General features: G+C 56.8%; 1 protein-coding gene across 7 annotated transcripts; it reads left to right on the top strand.

The window, feature by feature from the left end:
• The first annotated feature begins 146 nt into the window (after positions 1–146).
• Positions 147–25,575, top strand: TBC1D24 (TBC1 domain family member 24). Of its 7 annotated transcripts, none has more exons than XM_070363014.1 (8): positions 147–251; positions 17,863–18,933; positions 19,450–19,467; positions 19,970–20,128; positions 21,251–21,314; positions 22,218–22,313; positions 22,553–22,775; positions 23,184–25,575. In XM_070363014.1, the coding sequence occupies exons 2-8, from the start codon at positions 17,969–17,971 to the stop codon at positions 23,336–23,338; spliced, it is 1,680 nt and encodes a 559-aa protein (XP_070219115.1). In that variant the 5' UTR covers positions 147–251; positions 17,863–17,968; the 3' UTR covers positions 23,339–25,575. The 7 variants fall into 7 exon arrangements, with proteins under 7 accessions (XP_070219115.1, XP_070219116.1, XP_070219111.1 ...); XM_070363015.1 differs by having other exon boundaries at positions 150–247; XM_070363010.1 differs by lacking the exon at positions 147–251 and adding an exon at positions 16,705–16,817.
• The last annotated feature ends 341 nt before the right edge of the window (positions 25,576–25,916 follow it).

Raw genomic sequence — 25,916 nt, 5'->3', positions numbered from 1 at the left:
TCGCGCCTGGCAGGGCGCTGAGCCGGCGCATGCTCCGGCCGCCCGGCCTCGGGGCGTCAGCGCGCATGCCCGGAGCTGAGTCCTCGGAGCCCCGCGGGCGCCGCGGGTGGGCAGCCGGCGCCGAGGCTCAGCAGGGGCGGGGCCGCGCGCGCGCGTGCGCAGACGCGCCGGCGCCGGGGCGCGCGGCGAGCTGAGGAGAAAGCTGCGCGGCGGGCGGAGGTGGGCTCGCGGCCGGCGCCGCAGGAGGGTAGGTAGGTGCGCGGCGGGGCCGGCGGGCAGGCGGGCGCGGGGGCCGTGGGGGTGGGGGGTCGGCTGTCACCGCGGCCCGGGCGTGCTGACCGAGGAACGCGGGGGCCGGCCGCGACGCGGGTTGGGGGTCCGGGGCCCGCGGCCGGCGCTGCCCACTGCCCCCAGCGCCCGGCGGGGCGCGACGTGGAGCCGGAGCGGTCCTGGGCCCTGCGCGGGACCCCCATCTCGGCGCTGTCGGTCCGGCGGGCGGCTCAGGCGAGGCGGCGGTGGGAATGAGCTGGCTCCGGGGTACTCCTTCCTCGGGTGCTTTTCGGGCTCTGTGGGGTGGGGAGTTCTCTTCTGGATTCGAAACTGCAACAGATTCTGTGATAACACTCTGTCTTGGAAGACCTGCAAACTGCTCCCGTCCCGACCCTCCCCCGCTTGCTCCAGGTTGGCACCCCGCCCGCCTGCCGCCTAGGTATCTACGCAGCCTCTGAGCCCTGCCCGGCGGGTCTGGGGTGACTTGTACCCTCGGGTGGCCGCTGGGCTGTGCTGGGGACAGAAGCGTTTCCACAGGGCTCCTGAGCACTGTACTCCTCAGCCTTGAGAAAGCACACCTGGGGGTTGGGGATGGGCCTGGGGAGGTCAAGGTCCTCTCCTAGGAAGGGTGTTGGTGCCCTGATGGCCTTACTCGGTAGGGGACACTTACTCGGTAGGAAGCACTGGGCCTCCTAAATCACCGCCTGCTGGGCTGACACTAAAGGCCAGAGGCAGTGTGAGCACCCACTGGGCTAGGTGGTGGCGTGGGTTGACTGTTAGGATAGAGGTGTGCCTGGGAGGCACAGTCCCCACCTCATGTGGCTGTTGCTGTGATGCTGATCTTGAGATCTTTGGCCAGCTGCTTATTCCTAGTGAGGAGTCTGTCTGTCTGCCTTTCCAGGGCCAGTAGAAGCATTTGCAAGTGATTTTTCTTATTTCTCTGTATGTTTGCTCTGACGTCAGCAGGAACTTGTAGACAATTACAGGAGGGGAAAAAAAAATTCCACTATTGGCAGGAATACTGGTTTACCCTACTTAAACGTGGGGGCTCCCCTCCATCTTCTTGCCCCAGCACATAGTAGCCTCCTCTAAGCATTTACTTAATAGTCTTGAAGACAGGTGTGCTGGTTCTTTCCTTTTTAAGGGATCAGGGCCGGGAGAAACAAACCAAGGTAGGAAAAGATCAAGAACTCTCGCAAAGGCATTACAGTTACCATTTCTAACAGTGCTATAACCCACAACATGTGCTTTCTCTATCCTGAAGGTGGTTCGTCATTTAATCTTCTCAGCCCTTAGCTAAAGCCTGTAGAAGCAGGGCTTATTCAGGAGCCAGCGCTTTGTTTAGAAACCAGTCTCTCCCTGTGAGCAGAGCTGGGCCGAGTCACAGTCGTCTCTGCTCCCCTATTGCCTCACAGAGAATGCTGAAATGAACTAGGTGCTGAAACGAGTGCAGTAGTTTTTGTCTGGTGAACGGTGACCTTCAGGGCACGTAGAAGTAATCTAGTTATCTAGGCAGGCTTTTCATAATGACAACAGGATTCACCTCCTGGATTTGCAAGTTCACCTGCAGGTGAGCTGTGCTAGCTGTCACTGGCCACACCTGCCAGGACTGTCCAGCCAGCCAAGTGACCTTGGGCACACCATGTTGCTCCCAAGTCTCGTTGCAGTCTGAGCCGATCTCAGAAGACATATTTAAGTGTTTCCTTTTAGATGGTTTCTGGTTTGAAGTACATAAGGACAATAAGCAGGTTATAAAAAAGCACTTAACATTTACCCTGTTCAATGTTTTACCTGTTTGAGCATACCTTCTCTGTTATGACAACTCTGTGCAGGGAAGAAAGAGAGCCTTTTCACCTCGAAGCAGCAGTTTCAGTGGCTGTTTCAAGTGTCACTTTCCAAATGGAGATAATATCAAAGAAGCGGTACCTTGGGCTTTTCACTAAAGACCAACCTAAATTCATTATTTGATGATTTTTGTTGTTCTTTAAACACAAATTTATCCAAGTCATACTTCACGTGATGAGGACTTGTGCCCCGTGCTCTGCAGCTACAGAGTTGAGTGAGCCTGTGCCCTAGAGGAGATGAGGGTGCAGTGAGGAGACAGGTCAGCGAGCTGTGGCATAGCGGGCAGCACTCCCACTGAGGTGGGCTGAGCTTGCTGTGGGCACAGAGGGGTGGATCCAGCTGGCCCTTGGTGGTGGCTCCTGAGAAGCACTTAAATTAAATTTTGAACATCAGGGAATTTCCTGGCTGTCCAGTGGTTAGAACTTTGTGCTGTCACTGCCAAGGGCACAGGTTCAGTCCCTGGTCAGGGAACTAAGATCCCACAAGTCATGTGGGATTCTTTTTAAGAACAGCCACGTAAGGGAGAGACTTCTTGGCTAAGGGACAGTGTGTGAAGTACCAGGGCAGTCTCCCAGCTGTTGGAAGAAGGGCAATGGGTAGCATTGGTGTTTGGAGTGAGGAGAGGGAGATGGAGTTAGGGAGCTAAGCTAGTGGCTGTCAGGAGAGCCATGAGTACCAGTCCCCAGTTTGCATTTTGCCCTGAAAGCGGTGGGGAGCCACTCAGGGATCTTGGGTTTGTGAGTGACTGGTCAGATTGTGCCCTCATGTGTGACTTGGGGTGGGTTGGTGCAAGGCTGCACTGAGTCGGGATGGTTAACAGAACACCGGAAGGCCCAGCACCAAGGAAAGCCAGTGGGAACAAAAGAAAGAGCAAGAGCACAAGACAGGTGCCCGCGGGGACGGGAAGGGCCAGGGGTGGAGGAGAACTTCGGGAACAGTCCGAGGCTGGGTGACTTGGCAGGGCTGGGCTGCGCTGTGTGCTGGAAGGGACAGGCCTGGAGTGGGTGACGACGGGTGGTGTGGAGAGGCTGAGCTGAGTCCTTAACAACTCCTTGATAGAGACTGCTCTGGAGCTGTGAGAGCTCCTTCCTATGTGGGCACTGAAGCCAGGGTATGGGGTGTGCCCTCCCAGGAGTGTGTGTGGAGTGAGAGAAAGAAGACTGACCCTGGAGAGGCCTGATGCTTCACATCCATAGGACAGAGTAGATAAGGTAACAAAAATCTGACTGATTACCTCCTGCCTTTTAAGGGGATGGGGGCAGGATAGTGGGCTTCTTATATTTGTCACAGAGCCTCAGGTTGTTGGTTAAACAGCAAAATGTAAGATACCAAAGGTGCAAAATCACATAATTGATTCCCAGGGCCTTCCTATCAAATGTGTTTGTTTGCCTTTTGAGAAAGTTCCAGATTGTCACTCATCTCAAAGGACCTCATTCTCCAGCCTGAGGGTTGGTCCTCTCAGTGAGTTCTCACCACTAGATCTCTGGAAAGAGACCTTCTCAGATCTAGAGAGAGATCTGAGAACTCTGTGGGTCCTCTCGCTCTCCTCCCGGGACCCGTTTCTGTGTAGTGCCTCAGCGTTAGAGACGGCAGGACTTTAGAAGGACTGTTGAGGATACAGAGGCCACGTGTGTAGTGCTTCCTCCCAGGCTTGTCCCCACGCCGAGGGGCTGCCGGGAGAGGATAAGGAAAGGCTGGCGTTGCACAAGGAGTTCCTGTTTGCCCACAGGAGGCACGGGGCCCCACAAGGCTGTCTGGTCTCTCGAGTGCTGTTAGCAGTGACCTTTGCCCCTTTCGGAGCCTGCTTACGGAGGGGCACAGGAGACAAGCTCTCCTTCTGTCCTGTGCAGTCCCGGTCCCCTGCCTGGCTCTTGGACCTTAGCCATCTCCACTGGATATTGCCGACGGAGCTGCTGGCAGGGGTCACGCGTGAGCGGTCATGCTTTCTTCCTCCAGCCCGCCCAGGCTGTGCTCTCCTCTTACAGGCCATTGAGAAGCCACTATACAAGGCTTGGCCTGTTTCACATAACCTGAAACTGTGTGTCCACCTAATTGTTACACAATTTTAATTGGATACCAATTGTTTGCTGATGGGAGATTCTGTTACCAATAAAAGCCCTCTCGCTGCGTAGATGAAGCTCAGTTACCTGATTCCCACCAAGAGCTCTTCTGGCTTCTGTCCCTTCAGCCTTCCCTTGAATCCGTTTGTCCTCATTCCCTGATTACCCTCTGTAATTCCTTTCTCGGCAGGCATGGTTCCCGCCTTCCTGTCTTCCTAAACTTGTGGGCCTTAGAGGGAGCCTTAGGTGTGTGTTCACTCCGCCTGCCTCTGCTTTCTTTCCCTGCCTCCCTGGGTCGTCTCCTCCCCCACCTCCCAGCACACAGGCACGCACTCCTTTCTCGGTAGCCCGGTGAACCCAGACCCTGTGGCTTCTTGGAGCCGATGAAGCTGGACCGTAGAAGTGTCTTTGCATATGAGCCATGAATGACACTCACTGGCCCCAAGCAGCTGTGCTCTCCAGGGCTGTTTCTGCTGCTTCCTGGGTGCATGCCGCCTCAGGCTTTAGGATCTAGGCCAGGCGGGTGCTGGCGGGGCAAGGCTCCCAGGCCCCTCTTTCCTCGTGGGCTGGGGGCCCAGACACCCTGTGCTTCTCCCTCACAGCATCTGCACCTGAGTTGGTAGGGTCAGTATATCATGTCCCCGCATCCTGAAGCTTGCTGAGCAAAGGGGTGGCCTTGCATCCTCGTGTTCCAGCACTCAGCACAGTGGCATTCAGAAAGCGTCTCGAATGCCTGTTGAAATGATTCAGCCTGCAAGATTCCCTCCCAGCCCACTCTGCAGTCATGCCTGAAGATGCTTGCCGAGAGCCTGCTATGTGCCAGCCTTTGGAGGCACGCCTGTCACCCGTGCCTTGCTTGGAATTCAGACCAGTCAGGATTCTAGCTTCTGACAGCTGGGCTTCCTCCTCCTGCTTCTCATTCTGTGCAGCTAGTTGGTTTCTCCTGTGCCCTTGGGGGGTGTTTTCCCAGACCTACTGCTGGGAGGACCTTTTAAACTCAGAAGATAAAGATCCTGAATTAGCGGAGCCCCATTGCAATCCCAGCCTCTGTCTGTGGGTAGACCAAACCAGCAGCTTGCTTGAAGAAAATTAGTTCCTCAACTAGGGATCAGACCTGGGCCAGGGCATTGAAAGCACCGAGTCTCAATCACTGGACCGCTAGGGAATTCCCTGCAGGGAACCTTTTTGAGTGGCTAATACCATTAGGACTTCACCCCGCTCAGGTCCCATCCATAGGCTCAGGTGCCACCACTAAGATCTGCATTTGAACTTGCGACGTACTAGCAGAAAAGCTGGCCTGCGGTGCTGTGACTAATACCTCCTCGGTGGTTACACCCCTTTATGCCTGGCACGTGCCCTCCATTGTGTGCTGTCAGCCAAGGGCCCCCTATCGGGTTCCTGGTAACTGGCACTGTGGAATGCCAGTTGCCACTAGTATTTGAAAAATGCCCCGTGCTGCTTCAGGGCTGAGGCAGAACCCAGCCTGCCATCTCATTGCATGAGGATGCCTGCTGGGAAGCACACATACCTAGAACAGACAAGTTGCTGAATGGCCCCTGTGGTTTAGAGTTAAATTTCCTTCTCGGGCCCAAGTGGTCTGGGATTTTCCTGAGTCTCCGTCTGTTTCCTTCTCTATTTCCTCCTCCTCGGGTGCACCGAGTGTGTGATGTGAGATGCCTGGCTCCAAGTCGCAGTAGGGTAGAAGAGCTGCACTCATAAGCAGGTCATCACAGGTGTGCCAAGTTCAAACAGATTTGGAGAAGGAGGCGGGGAGGTCAGCCCTGCCTGCAGGGTCAGGAGTCTGGAAGGGCCGGTGAAGGAGGGAGCATTTGAAGCACATTCGCCTGAGAGGAGAATGAAGAACCAGCATGTCCCACCTTTCCCCCTTCCCATTGTCAAGACTCCTGAAGCCACCATTGGAGGGCAGGTAGGGCCAAATGCCTAAGCGGTCAGGGCCAGTGGACGGGAGAGCGTTTCAAGGGGAGAGCAGGCCATAGCTGTTTGGGAGTCAGAGCTAGCTGCCTTTTACGGGGAGTGTGTGAAGGCTAGGAGGTTTCAGCAAAACACTTGGAGGTATGGGACCTAAGAAATCTAGGCTTAGAAGAGGATGGACGTGCCTGCTCAGTCATGTCTGACTCTTTGCGACCCCAGGGACTGTAGCCCACCAGGCTCCTCTGTCCATGGGGTTTTCCAGGCAAGAAGATGAGTGGGTTGCCATTTCCTCCTCGAGGCGGTCTTCCTGACCCAGGGATCAAACCTGAGTCTTCTTCATTGCAAGTGGATTCTTTACCACTGGGCCCTCAGGGAAGCCGGGAAGAGGATGGACTTCTGCAAAAGGAACATTTGAGGAACAGGAGCAGTGGCCGCCAGAGAGAGGAGGAGACGGATGAGAGGGAGGGGTTTTGGGAGGCCTGGGGGAAGGAGAGCTGAGCACTGAGAGCAGTGGGGTCAGCTGTGTGCGTCAGAGAGATAAGAACTCAGAGTTGTCTGTTAGGTCTGGCAGCTCGCAGTAAAGCCATCGAGGGCTTGACAGGGGAGAAAAGAAAGAGGACAGGCTTAGCTCAAGGGGAGTTTCAGATGCTGTGGTTGGGGTTGAGGGCCTGGCTAACCAGAGAGGGAGCATTACAGATGCAGGAGAGTCGGAGTCCTAAGAGTTGAGATCCAGAACCAAGGGTGGGGGTTGCAGATCAAGGGCCAGGGTCAGACAGGAGTCGGTGCTCTGGCCTGACACCCAGTTCTCGAGGAGAGCAGGAGGTGTGAACCTGTCAGCTGCCGTGGGGCTAGGAGGGGGTGCCTGGAGGCAAGTGAAGGGCTTCCAGGTGTCTCCGGGGGCCTCGAGTGGGGTGGTGTGACTTTGCCTCTGTGGTTGGTGTGCGAGTGTAGGGAAGCGTGCCGTCAGGCTGGCTTCTCACGGGGATTCTGCCAAGTAGCTGAAACTGGAGCCCGTGAGTGATGGAGTGGAGGTTTGGAGGGTCGGGTCAGGCCGAGCAGACAAGGGAGTAAACCCCAAAGGGCTCGTGGGGAGGGCAGATGGACTTGTGGCAAGTGGGAGTGGGGAAGCGAAGCGCTCTAGGGCAGTCAGCGTGTTTGTGGTGTGTGCCCAGGATGAAGAGCCCCTGGGGCCGGCAAGGCTGCAGACGAAGCACCAGAGATGTAAAGGCTTCTAAAGCTGGGGAGGGATTTTTTTTTTTATTAATAGGTAAGAGGTGGATTTATTTAGAGAGAAACACTCCACAGACTGTGTGGGCCAACTCAGAAAGCGAGAACAGCACCGGGATATGGGGCTGTCGGTTTTCAGAGGGGTGGGTAATTTCATGGGCTGGTGAGTGGGAGGAGTGTTAGTGTGGGGGTTTTGAGGTTGTGCCCTGCCCCTTCCCTCCTGTCTTTACCCTCTCAGAGATTTTACTCCCATATTCTCACGGGAAACAGAGGGGCAGTGGTCTGCCTTGTGTAACTGCTTCAAGGTTGATCAGAGGCATCGACTCTGCCTTTGAAGGTGTAAAAATCTGTGGATGCCTGATCTTGGGGCCTCAGGGGCAGGACAGCTCCTTGTTTTAAGTCAATGTGGACTGGAATGCTCACATAGCCATCATCTTGATGTGAAGTTGTTGTAACTGCTTCCATAGCAGCCTTTCTGTGAACCTTCTTGATGAAACTGTAAGAACTCTCAGCTGTGGTGTGTGGAATCTAGTTCCCTGACCAGGGATCAAACTCAGGGCCCCTGCATTGGGAGATGGAGTTTTAGCCACTGGACCACCAGGAAGGTCCTCTCCTTCAGTCTTCTGACTAAAACCATCAATAGCCAGGAGGACCACGTCACTCTCTGGCATCTGGGGTATTCCCTCTTCCAATGCCCTGGCTCTTTGCAAAGGACACATAAATTGCAAGCCTCCCTTAGTGCCCCTTCTGTCTACACAGGGTACCCTGGTCTTGTCTGGGTGCCCCTGCACCTAGTGGCCCACCAGAAAAACCGATTCCCCTTTGGTAGTCCCTGAGTGGACAAAATCAGTAGCATCATTTGGGCCTTTTGCATATTTCTGTGGGTATCTTCAGCCTTTGCAGACAACTTCCTGTTACTGAAAACTGAGTAAGCCAGTTGAAACAAATCATTCATTGGAGCCTGATGACCAGCAGATGCTTTCTGAATTTTGTGCCTGATGTCTAGGGCAGACTGGGCTATGAAGTGCTTAGTCAAAAGGGCGTGTCCCTCCAGAGAGGAGGATTCTCATTCGTGTGTTTCCTGAAAGCCTCCACTAGTCTCCCTTCGAAGACCGCAGGCTTTTCATCCTGTCCCTGTTGAAGTTTTTTAACATTTTTATAATTAATAGATTTTACTGTAAGTTTCTTCCAACTGAAATTATATAACTCAGATTGGGACTTGAATCCACGTACTAGGACTGGAACCCAGTCAAAATCCACGGTTTTCCAGCCGAGATCACACACCTGGTTTTCTAGCCAAGATCGCACACCTGGTTTCAGAGCTTAGTGAAGCTCACTTGGTGTCTCATCACATAAAGAATTCAGTGAGAGACAGAGTGATAGGTAAGGAGTGGATTTATTTAGAGAAAAACACTCTTATCACAGTGTGGGCTATCTCAGAAGGTGAGAGGGGCCTCGGAATATGGTTTGGTTAGCTTTTATGGACTGGGTAATTTCACAGGCTAATGAGTGGGAGGATTCTTTTAGCAATTTGGGGAAAGGGTGGGGATCTCCAGGAGTTGGGCCAGCACCCACTTTTTGGCCTTTGGGTCACCCTTGGAGCTGTCAGTGCCTGTGGGCGTGTCCTTTAGCGTGCTTGATATGTTGCGGTCAGTCACATGGCCGTCTGTCTCTGTCAGTGGCATTCACAAGGTAATTCCGTTGTGGGTTTGCCTCAGAGATGGCCTCGTACACCACTCAGTGCACTGCATGGTCCCATTGTGGGAGTCAGTAAAATGTCCTCTGTGTTTTTCCTAGAGTCATCCCTCCGAGCTAGACATGCCTTAAATTCCTTTTGGGTTCCACTGCCTAGATACAGAGTCATGAAAATTTGAATATAGGGTACTTTTTAAAATTCCTGTTGTCTGAATCTTTCCCAACCCTGGAGTATATGGCCCAGAGGGATATTAGCCAGATTAACGCAACCCTTTCTAGACCCAAGCCCGAGGTGATGTGTCTAGCTGCTCAGTCTGATCAAGATTTGCACTTAGATCATAGATGCTATCCCTCCCAAAGCAGTCTTCAACCAGGCACCAGCGCCTGAAAAGTTGTTGCAAAGGGACAGCACAGAAGGTGTCCCCAGCGGCGTTGACAATGAGCAGGAGTTGCTCAGTTCAAAGGGTCAGCACTTGTCAATAAGAAGTCCGTCTTGGCAGTTACACAGGTCTTCTGGGGTTAAGAGAAGCAAGATATAAAACAGGAGTAAATGTAGAACGTAGGAGACTAAACGTCAGAGTCAAGGAACAGAGTCTGGAGTATCAAATCCTGCCTCAACAGGCCTGTCCTGGCCCTGTGGTCGGACGCGCCTGAGCATAGCCATTCCACACCACCTTCCTACAGCAGACCAGGCCGACGGCTGCCATCCTTCTGGTCCAGAGCTAGGTTCCTGATCAGAGCCCCAAAGCATTTGGGGTTGACAGGCCTGACAGAAGCAGGCAGACATTGCTGGAGCGTCCTCCCCGGTACGCCTGGCTCGGGCATCCCACAGGCCTGTCTCGGACCAAGACCTAACTCTCAACGTTTTCTTACCTTATCACTGTCCCTTCATGGCGCTTGAGATCACACACCTGGTCTTAGGACTTACTGAAGCTCAGGTTCTTGATGTCTCATCGCAGAAAGAATTCAATGAGAGACAAGAAGTGGGTTTATTTAGAGAAAAACACCACAGACAGAGTGTAGGCCAGCTAGAAAGAGAGCAGCTGAAGCTGGGGAGCTTTGAGCCAGGCCAGCTTGCTTGACCTTTGATGGCCTGTAGTGAGGCAGCTGAGAGAAGGGGGCCAAGAACTGGAATGAAGTGGGTGGTGGGTGGGGAGACCCTGGAGAGAGGCAGGCAGGGCCCCTGCTCTCTGGCCTGGAGGAAGGGTGCATTAAGGGAGAGGGTGGGGTGGGGGGCTGTTTCCCACAAACAGGCTCCAGAGCAAGAAGAGAGCTGGAGCTCGGGCGAGGGTGGTAAAGCGGGGCAGCGAGGGAAGCGAACGCGGCGTGTCAGGCTGTGGTCGGTGGCCCTGTCACCCCGTCAGCCGCCAGCGGCCGGGGCGGGGGGCGGGCAGGCATCTGACTGCTGAGGCCTTGGGCCGGGAGGGGAGTGCCCTCCTGCCCCATCCCTGACAGTCCCGAGGCTGTGTCGCCGAGGCCTCGGGAGTGGGCTTGAGCGTTTCCGTGGTGTCCGCCTGTGGGTGGCTGGGCACCCCAGGCCTGCCGTGAGAAGGCCAGGCTTAGACAGACTTGGCCCACATCCTGCTCCAGACCTGCCGCTCCCAGGCCCCCCTCACCTCCCCTCTGGCTGTCCTAGTGGAGGCCGAGGGATAACGCCCACCATCCCCCCCTTCTCTGCCTCAGAGCGCCTCCCACTCTTCCCTATTCACCGGTCCAGACGCCCTGGGCCGTGCCCCCTGCCCTGCTCCTCTACCCAAGCACCCTGAGCGCAGAGCCGCACACCCGACCCCCCAGCGCATGTCATCTGCCCTTCCCTGTCCTGCCGCCACGTTCCTGCCTGGCCCCCTGCATATCTTCTTTTCAGGCAGTGACTGGTTCTGTGTCTTTCTCACCCACGCTCCACACACCTTAAGGGCTGGAGTGGGGCCACCAGGTGTCAGGGACCCGTCGCCCTGCCTGCCCTCGCTGGGGACACTGCCCGAGAGGCGCTGCTCTCTTGGTCACGCGGGACTCCCCGGGCCCGGGACCGCTTGCCTCACTGCCCGCCTCCCCGTCTGCCACCCCATCCTTGGTCTGCGGTCTGCAGGGCTGGACCCAGCCTCCTTCCTCTTCCTTCTCTGTTTCCTGACCGCACTTCCAGGAAACAGGCGGGGAGTGTCCCGCGAGGAGGGAACAACTGAGACAGCCTCGCCACCGGCTGTCCTGTGGTGCAGTGACTAAGGCCCGGCCAGGCTGAGCACCGGGAGCTCAGACCTGAGCTGTTCCTGCTGCCAGGACGGGCGCAGGGCCTGGGTGGGCGGGCTGGGCAGGGGTCAGCGGGAATGGGCAGCGTCCGAGCACCCCTCCCTCTGCGCAAGGCTGTCTCCTGCCAGCTGGGCCACAGTCAGCTCCTCGGGGGGCTCTGGGTATGTGGAGGGGCCGTGTGCGAAGCCCATGGGGTGACAGAGGAGTCCAGGGGCCAGTGTGGGGGTGAGGGCTGACGGCTGGGTGTCTGGGCAGGGCCTCAGCACAGCAGCCCAACTTCTCCTCCAGCCTCAGCCCTTCACAGCCCCCCAGGGAGCGCCTCCTCCACCCCAGCCCTGGGCCAGCATTCTCTGTTCACTGCTGGGGCCTTTGTCCCCCACCCCAGGTCAGCGTGTCTGGTGGAGTCCACCCCGACTTGGCCTGCCTCTGCTTCTGGACTCTGCCCTCTTTCCTCCTTGGCCACCAGGGTTTTCTCTGAAATGCCGATCTGATGTGTCACCTTCTGCCTTGGCTCTTCTGCTCCCTCATGTGGGGATGACAGCTCCTGCCCCACCTCCCAGGAGCTCCCCCGTTTGCATTTGCCCCATCCCCATTGTCACACACCCTGGGGTTCTTATCCCTCTGGCACGCATGCAGAGTCCATGCCCTGCTGAGTGGTCAGCGCCCTGCTGACCTCTCGTCTCACTGCGGGCGCTGTGACCATAGGTCTCCTGGAGAGCTGTCTCTTATGCTTGTGTCCCCGGGGCCCTGCCCAGAACAGGCAGCTACGGAGAAGTTTGTAAAACAAATAAAAGTTTGAGTCAAGGGGGCGGAAGGAGTGCTGGGCACTCCCAGAGAGGCAGTTTATAAGGGGGCAGAGCGCCTAGTGTGGTTAGGTGGTTTAGAATCTCCCCAGACTTAAAATAGGGGTCTGTTTGTCACTTGAAAGCGAGTTTTTTGTTTTTCAAATCCAGTTGTTTGGGAGAATCACATTCCCCACTTACATAGTGAGGCAGGCAGAAGTTTCATGTTGCATGACCCGTCCGACCACGGCTGGAGCCCCGTGGCATGTGGAGCCAGGCCTGAGGACAGGGGCGGTGGGGCTGCCCCTGGGTGAGCTGCGCTCCTGAGGGGGGCCTTCAAGCACACTGCAGGCTCTCTCTGGAAGCTGCTGGCTGGGTTCTGCCTGTGCAGGGCCCCCAGAGCCCTCTCTGCATCCGTTTCCTCACTGTGAAGTTACCTGCCGTGGGTTGAAGGAGACAGGGATGAGGTTGCATTGCCTGGCAGCCCACTGTGGAGTCTGTCCAATGGCCCTTAAATGGGGCAGGAGGGGGCCCCGTGCGCTCTGTCCTTCGTCCCGTGACCGCTTTCTCTCTCTGCCCCACTCCCTGTCTGGGGTCTACCAGGAGGGCGGCCCTGGCCCTGGAGCAGAGTCGCCGGGCACAGGGGACCCAGGGCGCCTCCCACCCACAGCCACCTCCCTCCTCCTGTGGGCACACTCAGGGGGCTCCCCAGGGAGGGCATAGCCAGGCTCCCGTGACTGCTCCTGGCTGGAGCATGGTCCCCAGGACCCCCTCCTCAGCAAAGCTGCCTGGCCCAGGGCCCGTGGGGCCGCCAGCTGAGCACTGCAGAGGGGGGCCTAACCCCCTGAGCAGAGGTCACTGAGTCCCACTGAATGCTTAATTTTTAACTTTTTAAGGTAGACTTGCTTTCCATTAGGAAGCCTGGACTCTGTTCCTGAGGGAAGGCATGACAGTGACTGGAGGGGCTTCCGGGTGGGAAAACGGCCACACCAGCGGGGAGGGGTGCCAGGCAGGGCCATTCAGAGGGACCCTCCCATCCGGAACAGAACAGGCGCCTCCCCGGGCCCTGGGGGAACCCTGCCTGCAGCCTCTGTGGCTGAGCCGCACTGGCCCTCCTGACCCCACCCCCAGAGCCCCTGAGCTGGGAGCCGGGGGAGCGGGGAGCGCTGCCCTGGCGTGCCAGGCGGGAGAGTGCCTTCAGGGAGCAGGCGCGGCTCATCCCTACGGCAGTCAGCTGTTAGTCTGGCTGCTGGGGCCCGTCCCTTCCCTGCCCACACTCGGGTAACTGGGACTCCTCCGCACCCCCACCCTGTGTCTCACTGTGCCCAGCGTACCGGACGCCCTCCCCTCCTCCAGCACCCCGGTCCCTTCCGCCTCGGGGCCTTTCCTCAGCTCCTCTGTCAGCTTCCGTCTCAGCACTTACGCTCGGATGGGGGAGACTCCCTGATGACTCCCCCTAAAGTGGCCACCACTCTCTGGACCGGCTGTGTGGCATCCCTACTGCCCTAAAGGACCACTGTCAGCTGTTCTTGTGAGTCCAACAGGAGGAAGTAGAGTGGAATTTTTCCTGTTTGCCCAGAATTGCATATTAGGCCCAAGCTCAGGGCAGAAACGCAGAGTTCCTTCCTGTGATCCAAGGCTGGGAGCCGTGGCCCCGGGCAGCCCTGCCCGCAGACTGATGGACAGGCACCCCCAGTGGCCTGCCCTGCCCCTCTGCAGTGAACTTGAGACTGGGGGTGGGGTGGCCCCAGGGCGAGTGCAGAGTTTGTGATTAGAATTCGTTCCCTCCCTCACCTTCCTGAGGCCAAGGGAAAGGTTTTCCAGGGCCCCTGCTGGCCAGGAAGAGTGGCCACCTGCCCCGGGCTGCCGCAGGGCTAGAGGGAGAGAGTGGGTTGTGCCTGTCCCCACGCCCGGCCAGCGCGCCAGGCGGAGAACTCGACCCACAGGCGCAGTGGGGGCTCAGGGCCCAAGCCAGGCTTGTGTTCTTGGGCTCTGTTTTAGAGACATCTGCGTTCAGGGAGGAGGTACGGCTTTCCTGAGGCCAGCCCAGCCAGTGGCAGGGCAAACTCCAGCCCGGCCCAGTGGCTTCAGACTGGCTCGCTCCCCGCTGGAGCTCCAGCCAGCCTCTACGACTGCCCACCGGGTGAGGGTGGGAGCACGGCTGCCTTCCTGGGCCCGGCCCCTCTGTTGGGTGCTGGGCGCTGCGAGAGCAGGTGAGGCCTGCGTCCCTTGCGGGGCAGGTGGCGTGGACGGTGTGGGTGGTGTGGCCAGCCGTGGGAGGGACAGCTGGGGAGGCCGTGTGGCCCAGGTGAGGGTCCTGTCTGGTGACTGTCTGTTTCCTGGCTGCTGCCTCCCCCTCCCCTCAGCCAGCGTGTGCTGTGAATGCCTGCACTCCTGCGCGCAGGAAGCAGCTTCATGAACTCAGATGTGAGGGTGGTGGCCTTAGGGAGGAGAGGCAGTGGGATTGAGCGGTAGCTTAAGCAGGACTGTGCGTTTGTACTCTGTGATTTTGTGTTAGTTGATGTTTTTGTGATTATGCATTCATGTAAAGACCAAACCAGACAAAAAGCTGCCCTGGGACCTGGCTTCATTGACCCCTCAGGAGGTCAGCACAACTTTGTTTGCCCTTCTCCAGAAATGCTCTTAGGTGGGAGGAGGCCTGCAGGGATCCAGAGAGTTCCTCTGGGCTCTTCTGCTCCTGTCTTTGCCTCGGAGTCCCTGGCCACTTGTTGCAACAAATAAAATTGTGGGGGGCTTCCCTGGTGGTCTAGTGGTTAGTGCTCAGGTGCTTCCACTACAGGGGGTGTCAGTTTGATTCCTGGTAGGGAACTAAGATCCAACATGCCGTGTGGCACAGCCAAAAACAACAAGGAAACAAAACACAAAACGTTGGTCTGCTTCTCCCTGAAGGTCCTTTCTGAAGGAATTTACAAGGTACAATAACCGTTTTTAGAGTTTCCAGTTTAATATTCAACCTGAATCTTAGGCCAGCTGAGTGAGGTTTGGCACTGTCCTGCCCCGCTCTTGTTCTGTTTATAAACATGTTTATTGCCCTGACAAGGAGCAGGTTCTATTCAAGAAAACAGGATAGGCCTGGGGTCCCTCCAGAGGTTAGTGTGCTCGGAGCCTAGAGTGAAGGATGAGACTCTATAGGTAATTTGCAGCCTGGGGAAACGGGGGCCCCTAACTGCTGTCCTTCCCAGAATAGAGCAGACAGACTAGCTGCTATTTGGGGTTCTTTTCTGGGGAAGAAATTTCCAGCATTTGCGGCACCTGGTCTCGCTGCAGGCAAGGCTCTTCCAACGGGATGAGGTAAATGGATGTTGTCAACAAAACTTCATTTCTGTGGGAAAGTCCCTGTAAAGACATATATCCAGGGACTTGGACAGACACTCAGCTGTGTTCACAGCAGCATTACTCCCAACAGCCGGAAGGTAGGAACAACCCAGATGTCCATCGACAGACAAAGCGTGTTTTGTGCATACAGTGGGATATTATCAGCCACAAGGAGGAATGAAGTTCTGATGTTGCAGGGGGCAGAGATGAACAGGTGGGGCTTTTTATGATACTATAATAAGGTTACATGTCATTTTACATGTGTCCAAACTCATAGAATGTATGACACCAAGAAGGAATCCTCTCTAATTCATAGATTCGGTGATGTGTCAGTTTAAGCTCATCAGTTGTAGCAAATGTCTCATCTGTGGGGAAGGTTAATAATGTTGAGGCTGTGCCTGCATGGACAGAGAGTATGTGAGACCTCTGTACTATCCTCTCAATTTTGCTGTGGACCTAAAACTGCTCTAAATAATAGTCTTGAGTTTTAAAATATATACCATACATGGGCTTCCCTGATAGCTCAGTTGGTACAGAATCTGCCTGCAATGCAGGAGACCCCAGTTTGATTCCTGGGTTGGGAAGATCCGCTAGAGAAGGATAGGCTACCCACTCCAGTATTCTTGGGCTTCCCTTGTGGCCCAGGTGGTAAAGAATCCGCGTGGAACACGGAGACCTGGGTTCGATCCCTGGGTTGGGAAGATCCCCTGGAGAAGGGAAAGGCTACCCACTCCAGTATTTTGGCCTGGAGAGTTTCATGGGCTACAGTCCACGGGGTGGCAAAGAGCTGGATACGACTGAGTGACTCTCACGTTCACTTTCGCATTCTCATCCATGCTGTCAACCCTGATAAACCTTGAGGACATTATGATCAGTGAAATAAGCCAGACACTAAAGGACAGATATTGTATGATTCTACTAATACTAGGTGCCCAAAGTGGTCGAATTCATAGAAAGCAGGGTGGTGGTTACCAGGGGCTGGAGGCTGGGAATTGGGAGTTGGTGTTTAATGGGTGCAGTTTCATTTGGAGAGATGAAAAAGTTCAGATATGATGCTGATGGTGGTGCAGCCTTGTGAATGTTCTTAATGCCACTGAACTGTACACTCACAAATGTTTAAAATGGTAACGTTTGTCATGTATATTTTTAACAATTAAACACAACAATACAATTCTGTAAAGCAATTATCCTTCAATAAAAAAGTTAAAAACCACCGCCATGTTAAGGTGCTTCCTCAAGACACACACAGATTTCACCTTACAGTTCTTTCCACTCAGTATTTCTAAAGTATTGCTTGCTTTTTCTGTTTTCAGATAAATGTTCTTGATGCAAGCAAAACAGGAATGCTCTGATCATTTACCGAAGATCACTGAGGCAAACAAACCTTTGTGAGATCTCCAGACAGTGTACCATCCCAGGCAGAAAGGTTAGTCTGAGGTGCGTGTTTAGTACTTCTGTGCTGAGGACAGTAGCCTCTGGCAAAAACAGACATCAGACTGTGGTAGACTTCCGAGCGCTAGACTTCCATCTCTCTGTCCCCGTGCAGCTGGAGTTTCAAATAGCACCTGTTACCCGTTTTTTAAAAAAATGTCTACAGGAGTCTCAATAGATGCCCATAATGGAGAAAGCTAAGTCGCTCAGTTGTGTCCGACTGTTTGCGACCCCGTGGATGTAGCCCACCAGGCTCCTCCGTCCATGGGATTCTCCAGGCAAGAATACTGGAGTGGGTTGCCATTTCCTTCTCCAGGGGATCTTCCCGACCCAGGGATCGAACCCAGGTCTCCCGCATTGCAGGCAGACGCTTTAACCTCTGAGCAACCAAGGAAGCCCACCCATAATGGAGAGATGGTACCAAATCCCCCAATACCTCCGGCTTATTTGGTTCCAGAAATTTCTGATTCTGAAGCTGTGACACCTTCCGTTTATTTCTCCACCCTCATGTCTTCTTCCCACCAGTGACTCTTCTGTGGAATGCCTGCCTGCAGCTTAGCTGCTATTTTTAGAAAGTTAAGAGCCAGTATCCAGGTTCCAGGCCAGTGACCGTGGGGCAGAGTAGGTGTGTGTCCTGCTCATGACACACGGCCGGGCAGAGGCTGTGAGCCTGTGCGAGCTGGAACGCAGTGTCTGGTGACCTTCCGGACCAGTGGCTCATTTCAGAGGCTGCCAGGCTGCAAAGGGAAGAGTGAGGGCCAGGTGGGCCACCACCCCTGAGCAAAGAGGTATTTACAGCTGAGTCAGCCTCTCAAAGCCTTTTCTCATGACCCAGAGCCTGTGTGACCTCTCCCAGTACCTGCAGAAGCCCTATGAAAAGAAGTTATGCTCCAGAATCCGTAGTGAATTCTCAAGAATATCCACTTATCTTAAAGGGAAGCCCTACTGATAACTTTGTAGAAAAATTAAAACAGACTCTTTTTTTTAAATGTAAACCTTCATGCCACGTGCGTTATTAAGCATGGTTTTTAATCCTGTAGGGCATGGGATGGCAGACAGGTTAGCCAAGAAGCCTCGGAGAGGGTGCCGGTGGATGTAGCTGCCCTTTGACCCCTCCTGCCCCCGACCCCGGGCACTCCCTGCACGATGCACCCCCCAGCCTACAACTGCTTTGTGGACAGAGACAAGATGGACTCGGCCATCCCGGACCTGGGGCCCAAGGAGCTGAGCTGCACAGAGCTGCAGGAGCTGAAGCAGCTGGCACGCCAGGGCTACTGGGCCCGTAGCTACGCCCTGCGGGGGCAGGTGTACCAACGCCTGATTCGGGACATCCCCTGCCGCACAGTCACCCCCGATGCCAGCGTGTACAGAGACATCGTTGGCAAGATCGTGGGCAAGCACAGTAGCACCAGCCTGCCCCTGCCCGAGTTTGTGGACAACACGCAGGTGCCCAGCTACTGCCTGAACTCAAAGGGCGAGGGCGCTGTGCGCAAGATCCTGCTGTGCATCAGCAACCAGTTCCCCGACGTGTCCTTCTGCCCCGCACTGCCCGCCGTCGTGGCCCTGCTGTTGCACTACAGCGCCGATGAGGCTGAGTGCTTTGAGAAGGCCTGCCGCATCCTGGCCTGCAACGACTCCAGCAGGAAGCTGGTAGACCAGAGCTTCCTGGCCTTCGAGTCCTCCTGCATGACGTTCGGGGACCTGGTGAACAAGTACTGCCAGGCGGCCCACAAGCTGATGGTGGCCGTGTCGGAGGACGTCCTGCAGGTGTACGCAGACTGGCAGCGCTGGCTCTTTGGGGAGCTGCCCCTCAGCTACTTCGCCCGTGTCTTTGACGTCTTCCTGGTGGAGGGTTACAAGGTGCTGTACCGCGTGGCACTGGCCATCCTCAAGTTCTTCCACAAGGTGAGGGCGGGGCAGCCGCTCGAGTCGGACAACGTGAAGCAGGACATCCGCGCCTTCGTCAGGGACATCGCCAAGACCGTATCTCCTGAGAAACTGCTGGAGAAGGCGTTTGCCATCCGCCTCTTCTCTCGGAAGGAGATTCAGCTCCTGCAGATGGCCAACGAAAAAGCTCTGAAGCAGAAGGGCATCACCGTCAAGCAGAAGAGGTAGGCAGGCCACTGGGGCCACGTCTGGGGCCCAGATGGGGTGGGGCCTGTGAGGAAGCATCCTGGGGGCTTGGGGCCTGAGCTCGTCCGGCTGGCTGGCCAGTAAGCCCTCCGTGCGCATGCAGAAAAACACCGGCGTAGCTGCAGGTGGCCAGGACAGCTGTGGGCGCGGGGCCTGTGGCCGAGATGGAGGCTGGAGCTGACGGTGGTGCCCGTGGGCCCAGGAGGGAGCCAGGCTGGCCTCGCTGGGTCACTCTGGGGCTGCTCTTGCTGCCCACCCCTCAGCTCCGGGCTCCCGTGCTGGTGGCCCCCCATCCCGAGCACAGCCACCTGGGGAGGGCCTGTGTGTTCTGAGACATCAGCGGCCGCTGCTGTGCCCCAGGTGTAGATGTGGAAGCCTTTCTTGTGGGCCAGAGGCAGGCGTGTCCTGGGTGTTAGTACTTGCCACTAACCTCTCCTTGTCTGTTTTATTTTTCTGCCTCTTCTCCATGTCCATTGCTTCCTCCTGTTTTTCAGTGTTTCACTTTCTAAAAGGTAGGTCTGGAAACCGTGTCTCCACACCTGGCTTCTCTCTGCCTTCCAGCCCGGCTGCTTGTTCTGGCTCCTCTCTGTCTTCCAGCCCAGCTGCTTGCTCTGGCTCTCAGGGCTGGCTTCAGCAGTGCTGCCACAGAGCCTGGCTGATGTTCAGGCCCGTCTGTCTGTCTGTTTGCCTGCTGTCAGTGCTTGGCTGGCTTGGAAGCATTGTCTTGCCAGAGCTGACTGTCTCTGTCCCCGTTTCTTAGAGAAGGGGCTTTCGTTGCCGCCCCTGGGCTGGGCTTTCTCCCCTCTGTAGCGGGGTGGGAACAGGACTCCAGGGCCGGCTCTACCCCGTGCCCTCCTGAGGGGCCCCTAGGACCAGGCTCTGACCTGGCTCCACAGGTAAGAAGTTCCCTCCAGGCTGAGCTCCCACGAGAGGCTCACCCCTCCTGGGAGGAGGCGGGGTGCATGGCCGGGGCTGGGGCTGCAGCTCTGCTCTGACCTCTGCCCGCTCCCACAGGCAGTTTGTGCACCTGGCTGTTCATGCAGACAACTTCCACTCAGAGATCGTCGGTGTGAAGGAGATGAGAGACATCTGGTCGTGGGTCCCTGAGCGGTTCGCCCTCTGCCAGCCCCTCCTGCTCTTCTCCTCACTGCAGCATGGATACAGCCTGACCAGGTAGCGCTCTGGAGGCAGGGCCCTGGGCCTGCCCCCTCGACGTGCCAAGGTCTGGACTCCAAGGGCCAGACGGAGCAGAAGGTGTGGGGTTGCCCAGCTTCTCATCCTGCCCTCACGTCCTGGAGGTCACAGTCCAGCTGGACCCAGGCCTACGGACACGGGTACCTGGGCAAGGCCCTGCCTCTTCCTGGGGCCTAGACTTGGGAGCTCCTTTTCTGAGCATCTCTTACTCCAGGGCCACCCCCACTGCAGGAGTTAGGGTTAGAGTCACTGCAGCACACGCAGGGCTCCGGGGTCTCACACAGGCGTGGTGTTGGTCAGGCGCAGACTCCCCCACCCCCGAGCTTACAAAACTTCAGGACAACTCGAGGCGGCCGGCCTTGGATACTGCTGTTCCACCCCCATTTCACCAGTCCACACCAGGTCCATCTTGGCCCTATGGGCTGTGCTGGGCCATGGCCAGTGTCCAGGGGATTCTGGCAGGCTTCCCCCAAGGCACCCCATCTCCCTGGCGTGCTCTGCCAGGTGCTGCCCCGAGAGCCTCAGGTGGCTTCTGACCTGCGCTCTGCCTTGGGTCATAGGCAATGCAGACAGAGGGGCCCATGATGGACACTGTCAAGAGCCACCCACACATTCTGGCATAGCTAGCCAATGTGGTGTGGGAGGCCCACAGAGGGATGCTAGCCAAACCCTGGGCACCTGCACTGGCACACCAGTGGCCTCAGGCCTCCTCCTGGCTCCCTGGTGCTGCCAGCACCCAAGAACACTCCAAGCTTTCCCAGAGCACAGACCTGTTCCTCTGGTTCTGGCTTCCCCAAAGCACTTGGCACATGGCTATCTGCTAGGGGCCGTCTGCCCTGCCGCTTCTGCTCTGGGCATATCAGGGCAGAATGTTTAGGGCTCTGACCACTTGGCTTGCGGCTTCCTGGCTGGGGCTCCCTGTTGGCAGAAGCGCCTAAGCCCAGGTGTTGCCATCTAAGCCATGTGCCTGGTTCCTGGGAGAGGAGGACGAGCAGGTGTCAGGTCCGTCCGCCCTGGGCAGCCAGGGTCAGTAGCGGCTGGGGGGAGGGAGGCAGAGGCGGGCGCTGCTGTCAGACTGGCAAGGGCGTTCTCTGCCCCCAGGTTCTACTTCCAGTGCGAAGGACGAGAGCCCACTGTCCTGCTGATCAAGACTACGCAGAAGGAGGTAAGGACCAGCCAGGGGGACCCTGGCTCCCAGCCTTTTGGGAGGGTGGGTGTTCCCTCGTAGCCCCCACTCAGGTTTCCTGGGCTTAGGGGTACAGAGCGGGGCTTGCCCTCCACAGAGAGGTAAATCTAGCCTCCTCACATGACCCCCCAGTTCCCAGGGCCTCCCTGTTTCCCTGGGGGTCCAGACCCCCAGCCTGACCAGCCCAGCAGTCTAGGGGAACTCTGCGGAAATGCCGGGTGAGCAAGGCCCCACGCCCTCCTGCAGCAGTCTGCCAGCGCCTTCCCCTCCTCCACCCCAGCAGGTAGTTCTCAGAGCCTTGTTCTCTGCAGTGGCTGTCATCTGGAACGTAATTAAGGTGTCTAGGAAAGTGAGCGTCTGCGTGCTCTGGTGGCTCCCAGACACCCAGCTGCACCTGCAGGACTGTCTCCTCAGCCTCAGACCTTGCATCCGGCTCCCAGAAGGAGCCTGGGGGTCTGTTACAGCAGGTGACCCGAGTATCAGATACCTCCGTAACCACTCGGAGGAGTGACTCTAATGGTGAAATCAAGCATTTTGCCGGCTGATAGGAGGCCTGGGAAGTGTTTCTTGAGCAGGTGCCTCCTGGAAGCTCCCATCTGAGGGGTCTCCCTGGGCTGATGCCCATAGTTGGAGTGTGGACACTGGCTTATCCCCAGGCTTCCGTGCCCAGGTGGGAAATGGAAATATCCCAGGAGCCAACAGCGGGCAAGGCAGCCTCCAAGCCTGAGCCCTGCCGGTCCCCCCTCCACACTTCAGCCCTGGCCCTCCGGTGGGCTGGAGGGGGTGGGGCTGTGGCTGAGCCTCGGCTCTCAGCTGCCCTGAGTGCTGGGGGGCTCCCGTGGGCACACCAGGTGCAGCCTCCCCCTGGGTCTTCCTCCCCAGGTGTGTGGCGCCTACCTGTCAACAGACTGGAGTGAGAGAAACAAGTTTGGGGGCAAGCTGGGCTTCTTCGGGACCGGAGAGTGCTTCGTGTTTAGGGTGAGTGGGCCCCCTGTGGGAGGTCACCCCCTCACGTGACCCTGCTTACTTCCAGACGCGCCTCCGTCACCTGCTGGGTGTGACCCTTAGAGATGAGCTCCGAGAGCAGGCAGCCGTCTGCGGCACGGTGTGCGCTGGCTCCCGCCCCTAGCTCGGGTCCTCGAACTGGGCACGGACGACGAGCCCTGGGGGCGAGCGGGCGCCGCGGGTCAAGTCCTCACACCGGCCTTTGTCCTCAGCTGCAGCCCGAGGTCCAGCGCTACGAGTGGGTAGTCATCAAACACCCAGAGCTGACCAAGCCCGCACCCCTGGAGTCCACCACCGTTCCACCCTCCCCCAGCCACTCTGTGTCCTCTGAGCCCGCAGACCGCCTCTCGCCGTTCCTGGCTACTCGGCACTTCAATCTGCCCTCCAAGACGGAGTCCCTGTTCATGGCGGGGGGCAGCGACTGCCTCATCATAGGTGGGTGCCACCCTCCACGTCTGGCCGGCTCCTGCCTGTCCACGGTCACTTAGCTGGGAGGAGGGTACAGGGTCATGGGTGCCGAAGCCGCGGGCCAGTCCTGGCTGAGCCGGGTGGTAGGTGCCTCACCTGAGGGACAGGCAGAGCCCCCGCAACGGCAGGAAGAAGGCAGCAGCTCGTTGGGGGTGGAGCAGGCACATGGGGAGCATGGGACCTGAGGCTGCATGCTGGGAGACGGGGGACAGGTTGGAGTAGAGAACAGCCCCGTGGCTTTACAGAGGCCTCTGGCAGGGCTGGACAAGGCCGGCCCAAGACTTGCCTGGTCCGAAGGGAGAGGCTTGGGAGCAGGAGGAGGGTCCCCAGGGACAGCGCTTGCCACAGGGCAGCCACTGACCGAGTGTCCCGCAGGTGGAGGGGGCGGCCCGGCGCTGTACATCGATGGGGACCTGAACCGGGGCCGCACGGGCCACTGCGACACTTTCAACAACCAGCCCCTCTGCTCTGAGAACTTCCTTATCGCCGCTGTGGAGGCCTGGGGCTTCCAGGATCCTGACATCCAGTGACGGGAGTGAGCCATTGGTGACTGAGCTGCCGCTGCGGGTGGGGAGAGGTGGGGGTGGTACCTGGGCCCCTCCTCACGGAGGTGGCGGTGAGTCCCCACATATGTGGGCACTGTCAAGGTGCAGCTGGGCACAGTACTTATCTAGGCAGTGGTGCCACGGCCGCAGCTGGCCCTCCCAGACCTGCCATACTTGCTACTCCTTCGTCCTGGACTCAGGCCCTGGCTGGCCTCTGGGCAGGCATCCCGTGCGGGAGGCTGGGGTCTATGGCCCCTGAGCCTCAGTCCCCTGGGGTGAGAGGGTACTGGGGCTGGGCGAGCCGGCTGGGGCCAAGGAGCCTGCCCAAGTGTGGGCACGTGGCTCCCCCTGCTGGTGCCTCTGGGCATCTCCCGAGGAGGCCCTGCAGCTCCTGCTGGCCTGCTATGGTTGGGGCCCTGGCCTGTGGGTCCCCGGAGACCACAGGCGCCCTGTTGACTGTTCCTGGCGGGAGCATCTGCCTGGAGCTTCTGACTCAGTTCCCGCCTCCCCTGGGCCCCCTTTGGACAGGAACTGCTGGTGAAAGCAGGGAGGACGAGCTGCGTGCAGGGCTCCAGGGCGTTCCCCGGGGAGGGCCCCTCCCCGGGGAGGGCCAAGGGCCGGAGGGGATGGTGCTTGTCCTTGTGTTTCTGCAGAGACTGAAGCCTCTGCTGGGCCTCAGGGTAGAGTTATGCCTGGAAGGGCCCTCTGGGACGGACCCCACACCAGCCAGCAGTATTTCTGGGCCCTGCCTGGAGAAGCCAGGACCCACGGAGCCTTCTGCAGCCTCCTCTTCTCCAGTTCCAGGCCTCCTTAGCTCCCCAAGCTCCCTGCCATGGCCCCACTTGACTGCAGTGACCTGGCCTGGGGTCCCGTCCGACCCCTCACACGCGCTGTCTTATCGCGCCTCCCCGACCTGGTGCCGCCCGCCCTCCCAGCTCCTGCCACATGGACTTTCCTGACGCACCGTCTGTGCGTCCATCTCACAGTGCCGCCTGGGCTTGAAGGGCGGCCCTCCACCCGTGATTCCCTCATCTGGTCCTGAGGGCCCGGCCACCCAGTGGGAGGAGAGACGTGGACACTCCAGGGCTGGGGATCCTGTCCCCTCGGTGCCCCATGCGCCCCCACCCCTGTGCTCATCCTGCGGGGCGTGCATCCTCCCTGCCCACCACCTCAGATGTCCACCGAGCCCGGCCGTGGCGATACGGAAGGACACACCAGGAACCCTGTGTGGCTTTGGGCAGGCCGGTGAACCTGTCTGGAACTCAGTTTCCCCAACTGTAAAATGGGGCCGTTCACCCTGCGCTGCCATCCCCACAGGGCTGCTGAGAGGCCTGCAGAGGGGAGAGGTGCTGGCGGGGGGCAGCTTCCTTCCCAGACACCACAGCCCTCGCTGCCCCTCCTCGAGCCCCCTCAGCCCTCACCTGTGCTTCGGTGTTCATTAAACAGCTGTGTGAACTGCAGGGATCCAAGTCTGCTTTATTCAACCAGAGGGACCTCCCCGGGTGCCCCGCCCCACCCCGGCTCACCTCCTGCTTGTCAGTCCGGTCACGGAACATCAAAGGCCTTTTCAATGCGCGGCCTTTCAGAAGCAGCTGAAGGCACACCTGAGCACCCTTTCATGCCCCTCTGTGAACCTCCTGATCTGCGGAGTTCTTTTCCTGCTGAGTAATTCCACAGGATCCTCTGAGACTGCCCCAGGGCCCCCCTCCACCCAACTTGGCAGTGGCAGCTGATGAGTCACCATTTCTGTACATGAGATCTTTGTGTGTGCATGCACGATACTCACTTTCTTTGAATTTCGTATCTTCGCCCTAACTTTTCAGCTAAACTAAAAGTAAGTGTGATTATTATCTTCAATTTTTTTATTCTGATTCCTGTTCTTGTTATCTGATATTCGGTCTTCCCAAATAGAGTATAATTAATTTTGTTGCCATTCTCTGTTATTTCTTCCTGATTATTATTACCATTTTCTGTTAAAAATTAGCCAAAGATTTATGGAATAGTACAGTGAATTACATTTGTTTTTCTAGAAACATTTGAAAATGTATTTTAAGAAAAAAATTGAACATAGTTTAAAGCAGTTCATTATCAAAGTAGACTGTATGCATTTAAGGGTTCAGAAAATCAGTTTTCCTAAAACAGTTTATATTACAAGAGTAAGTCCATTGTATTTTATGAGTTTTTCCATTTTAATTATTGAATTAAAATAAGTATTCAATTTTTCCTATTTTTATACGTTCTTTTTTTTTTTTTTTAGTTTTTCAGGGCAACTTGTTTTAGAAAATTCTGAAGATTTCACAAGGTCTTCAAATTTATCAATTTCCTGAAGCCACAGAGCCCTTATAATAATCTCCTTACATACATATTTAGGAGATTCAGTTTTTGTCACTTTATTTTGAGATAATTTTAGACTTACAGAGGAGTTTCATGGAGGGTATAGAGCTCCCTCCCCCACCCATTCCCAGCTCATTTATGAAACCTAAGAAATGAACATTCGTAGTCACTGGAAACTTAAACTGCAGTCTGTATTCAGAGTCCCTGTTTTTCTGTAGTGATTTTTGTT

The sequence above is a fragment of the Bos mutus genome, chromosome 25 (assembly GCF_027580195.1).
Source record: "Bos mutus isolate GX-2022 chromosome 25, NWIPB_WYAK_1.1, whole genome shotgun sequence".
Lineage (NCBI taxonomy): Eukaryota > Metazoa > Chordata > Mammalia > Artiodactyla > Bovidae > Bos > Bos mutus.
This window is presented reverse-complemented; position numbering and strand designations above follow the sequence as displayed.

Coding starts and splice junctions, on each gene's coding strand:
- TBC1D24 (XM_070363014.1), top strand. CDS start 17,969: ATGCACCCCCCAGCCTACAACTGCTTTGTGGACAGAGACAAGATGGAC. Junction 21,315..22,217: donor TCAAGACTACGCAGAAGGAG/GTAAGGACCAGC, acceptor CTTCCTCCCCAG/GTGTGTGGCGCCTACCTGTC. Junction 22,314..22,552: donor GAGAGTGCTTCGTGTTTAGG/GTGAGTGGGCCC, acceptor CTTTGTCCTCAG/CTGCAGCCCGAGGTCCAGCG.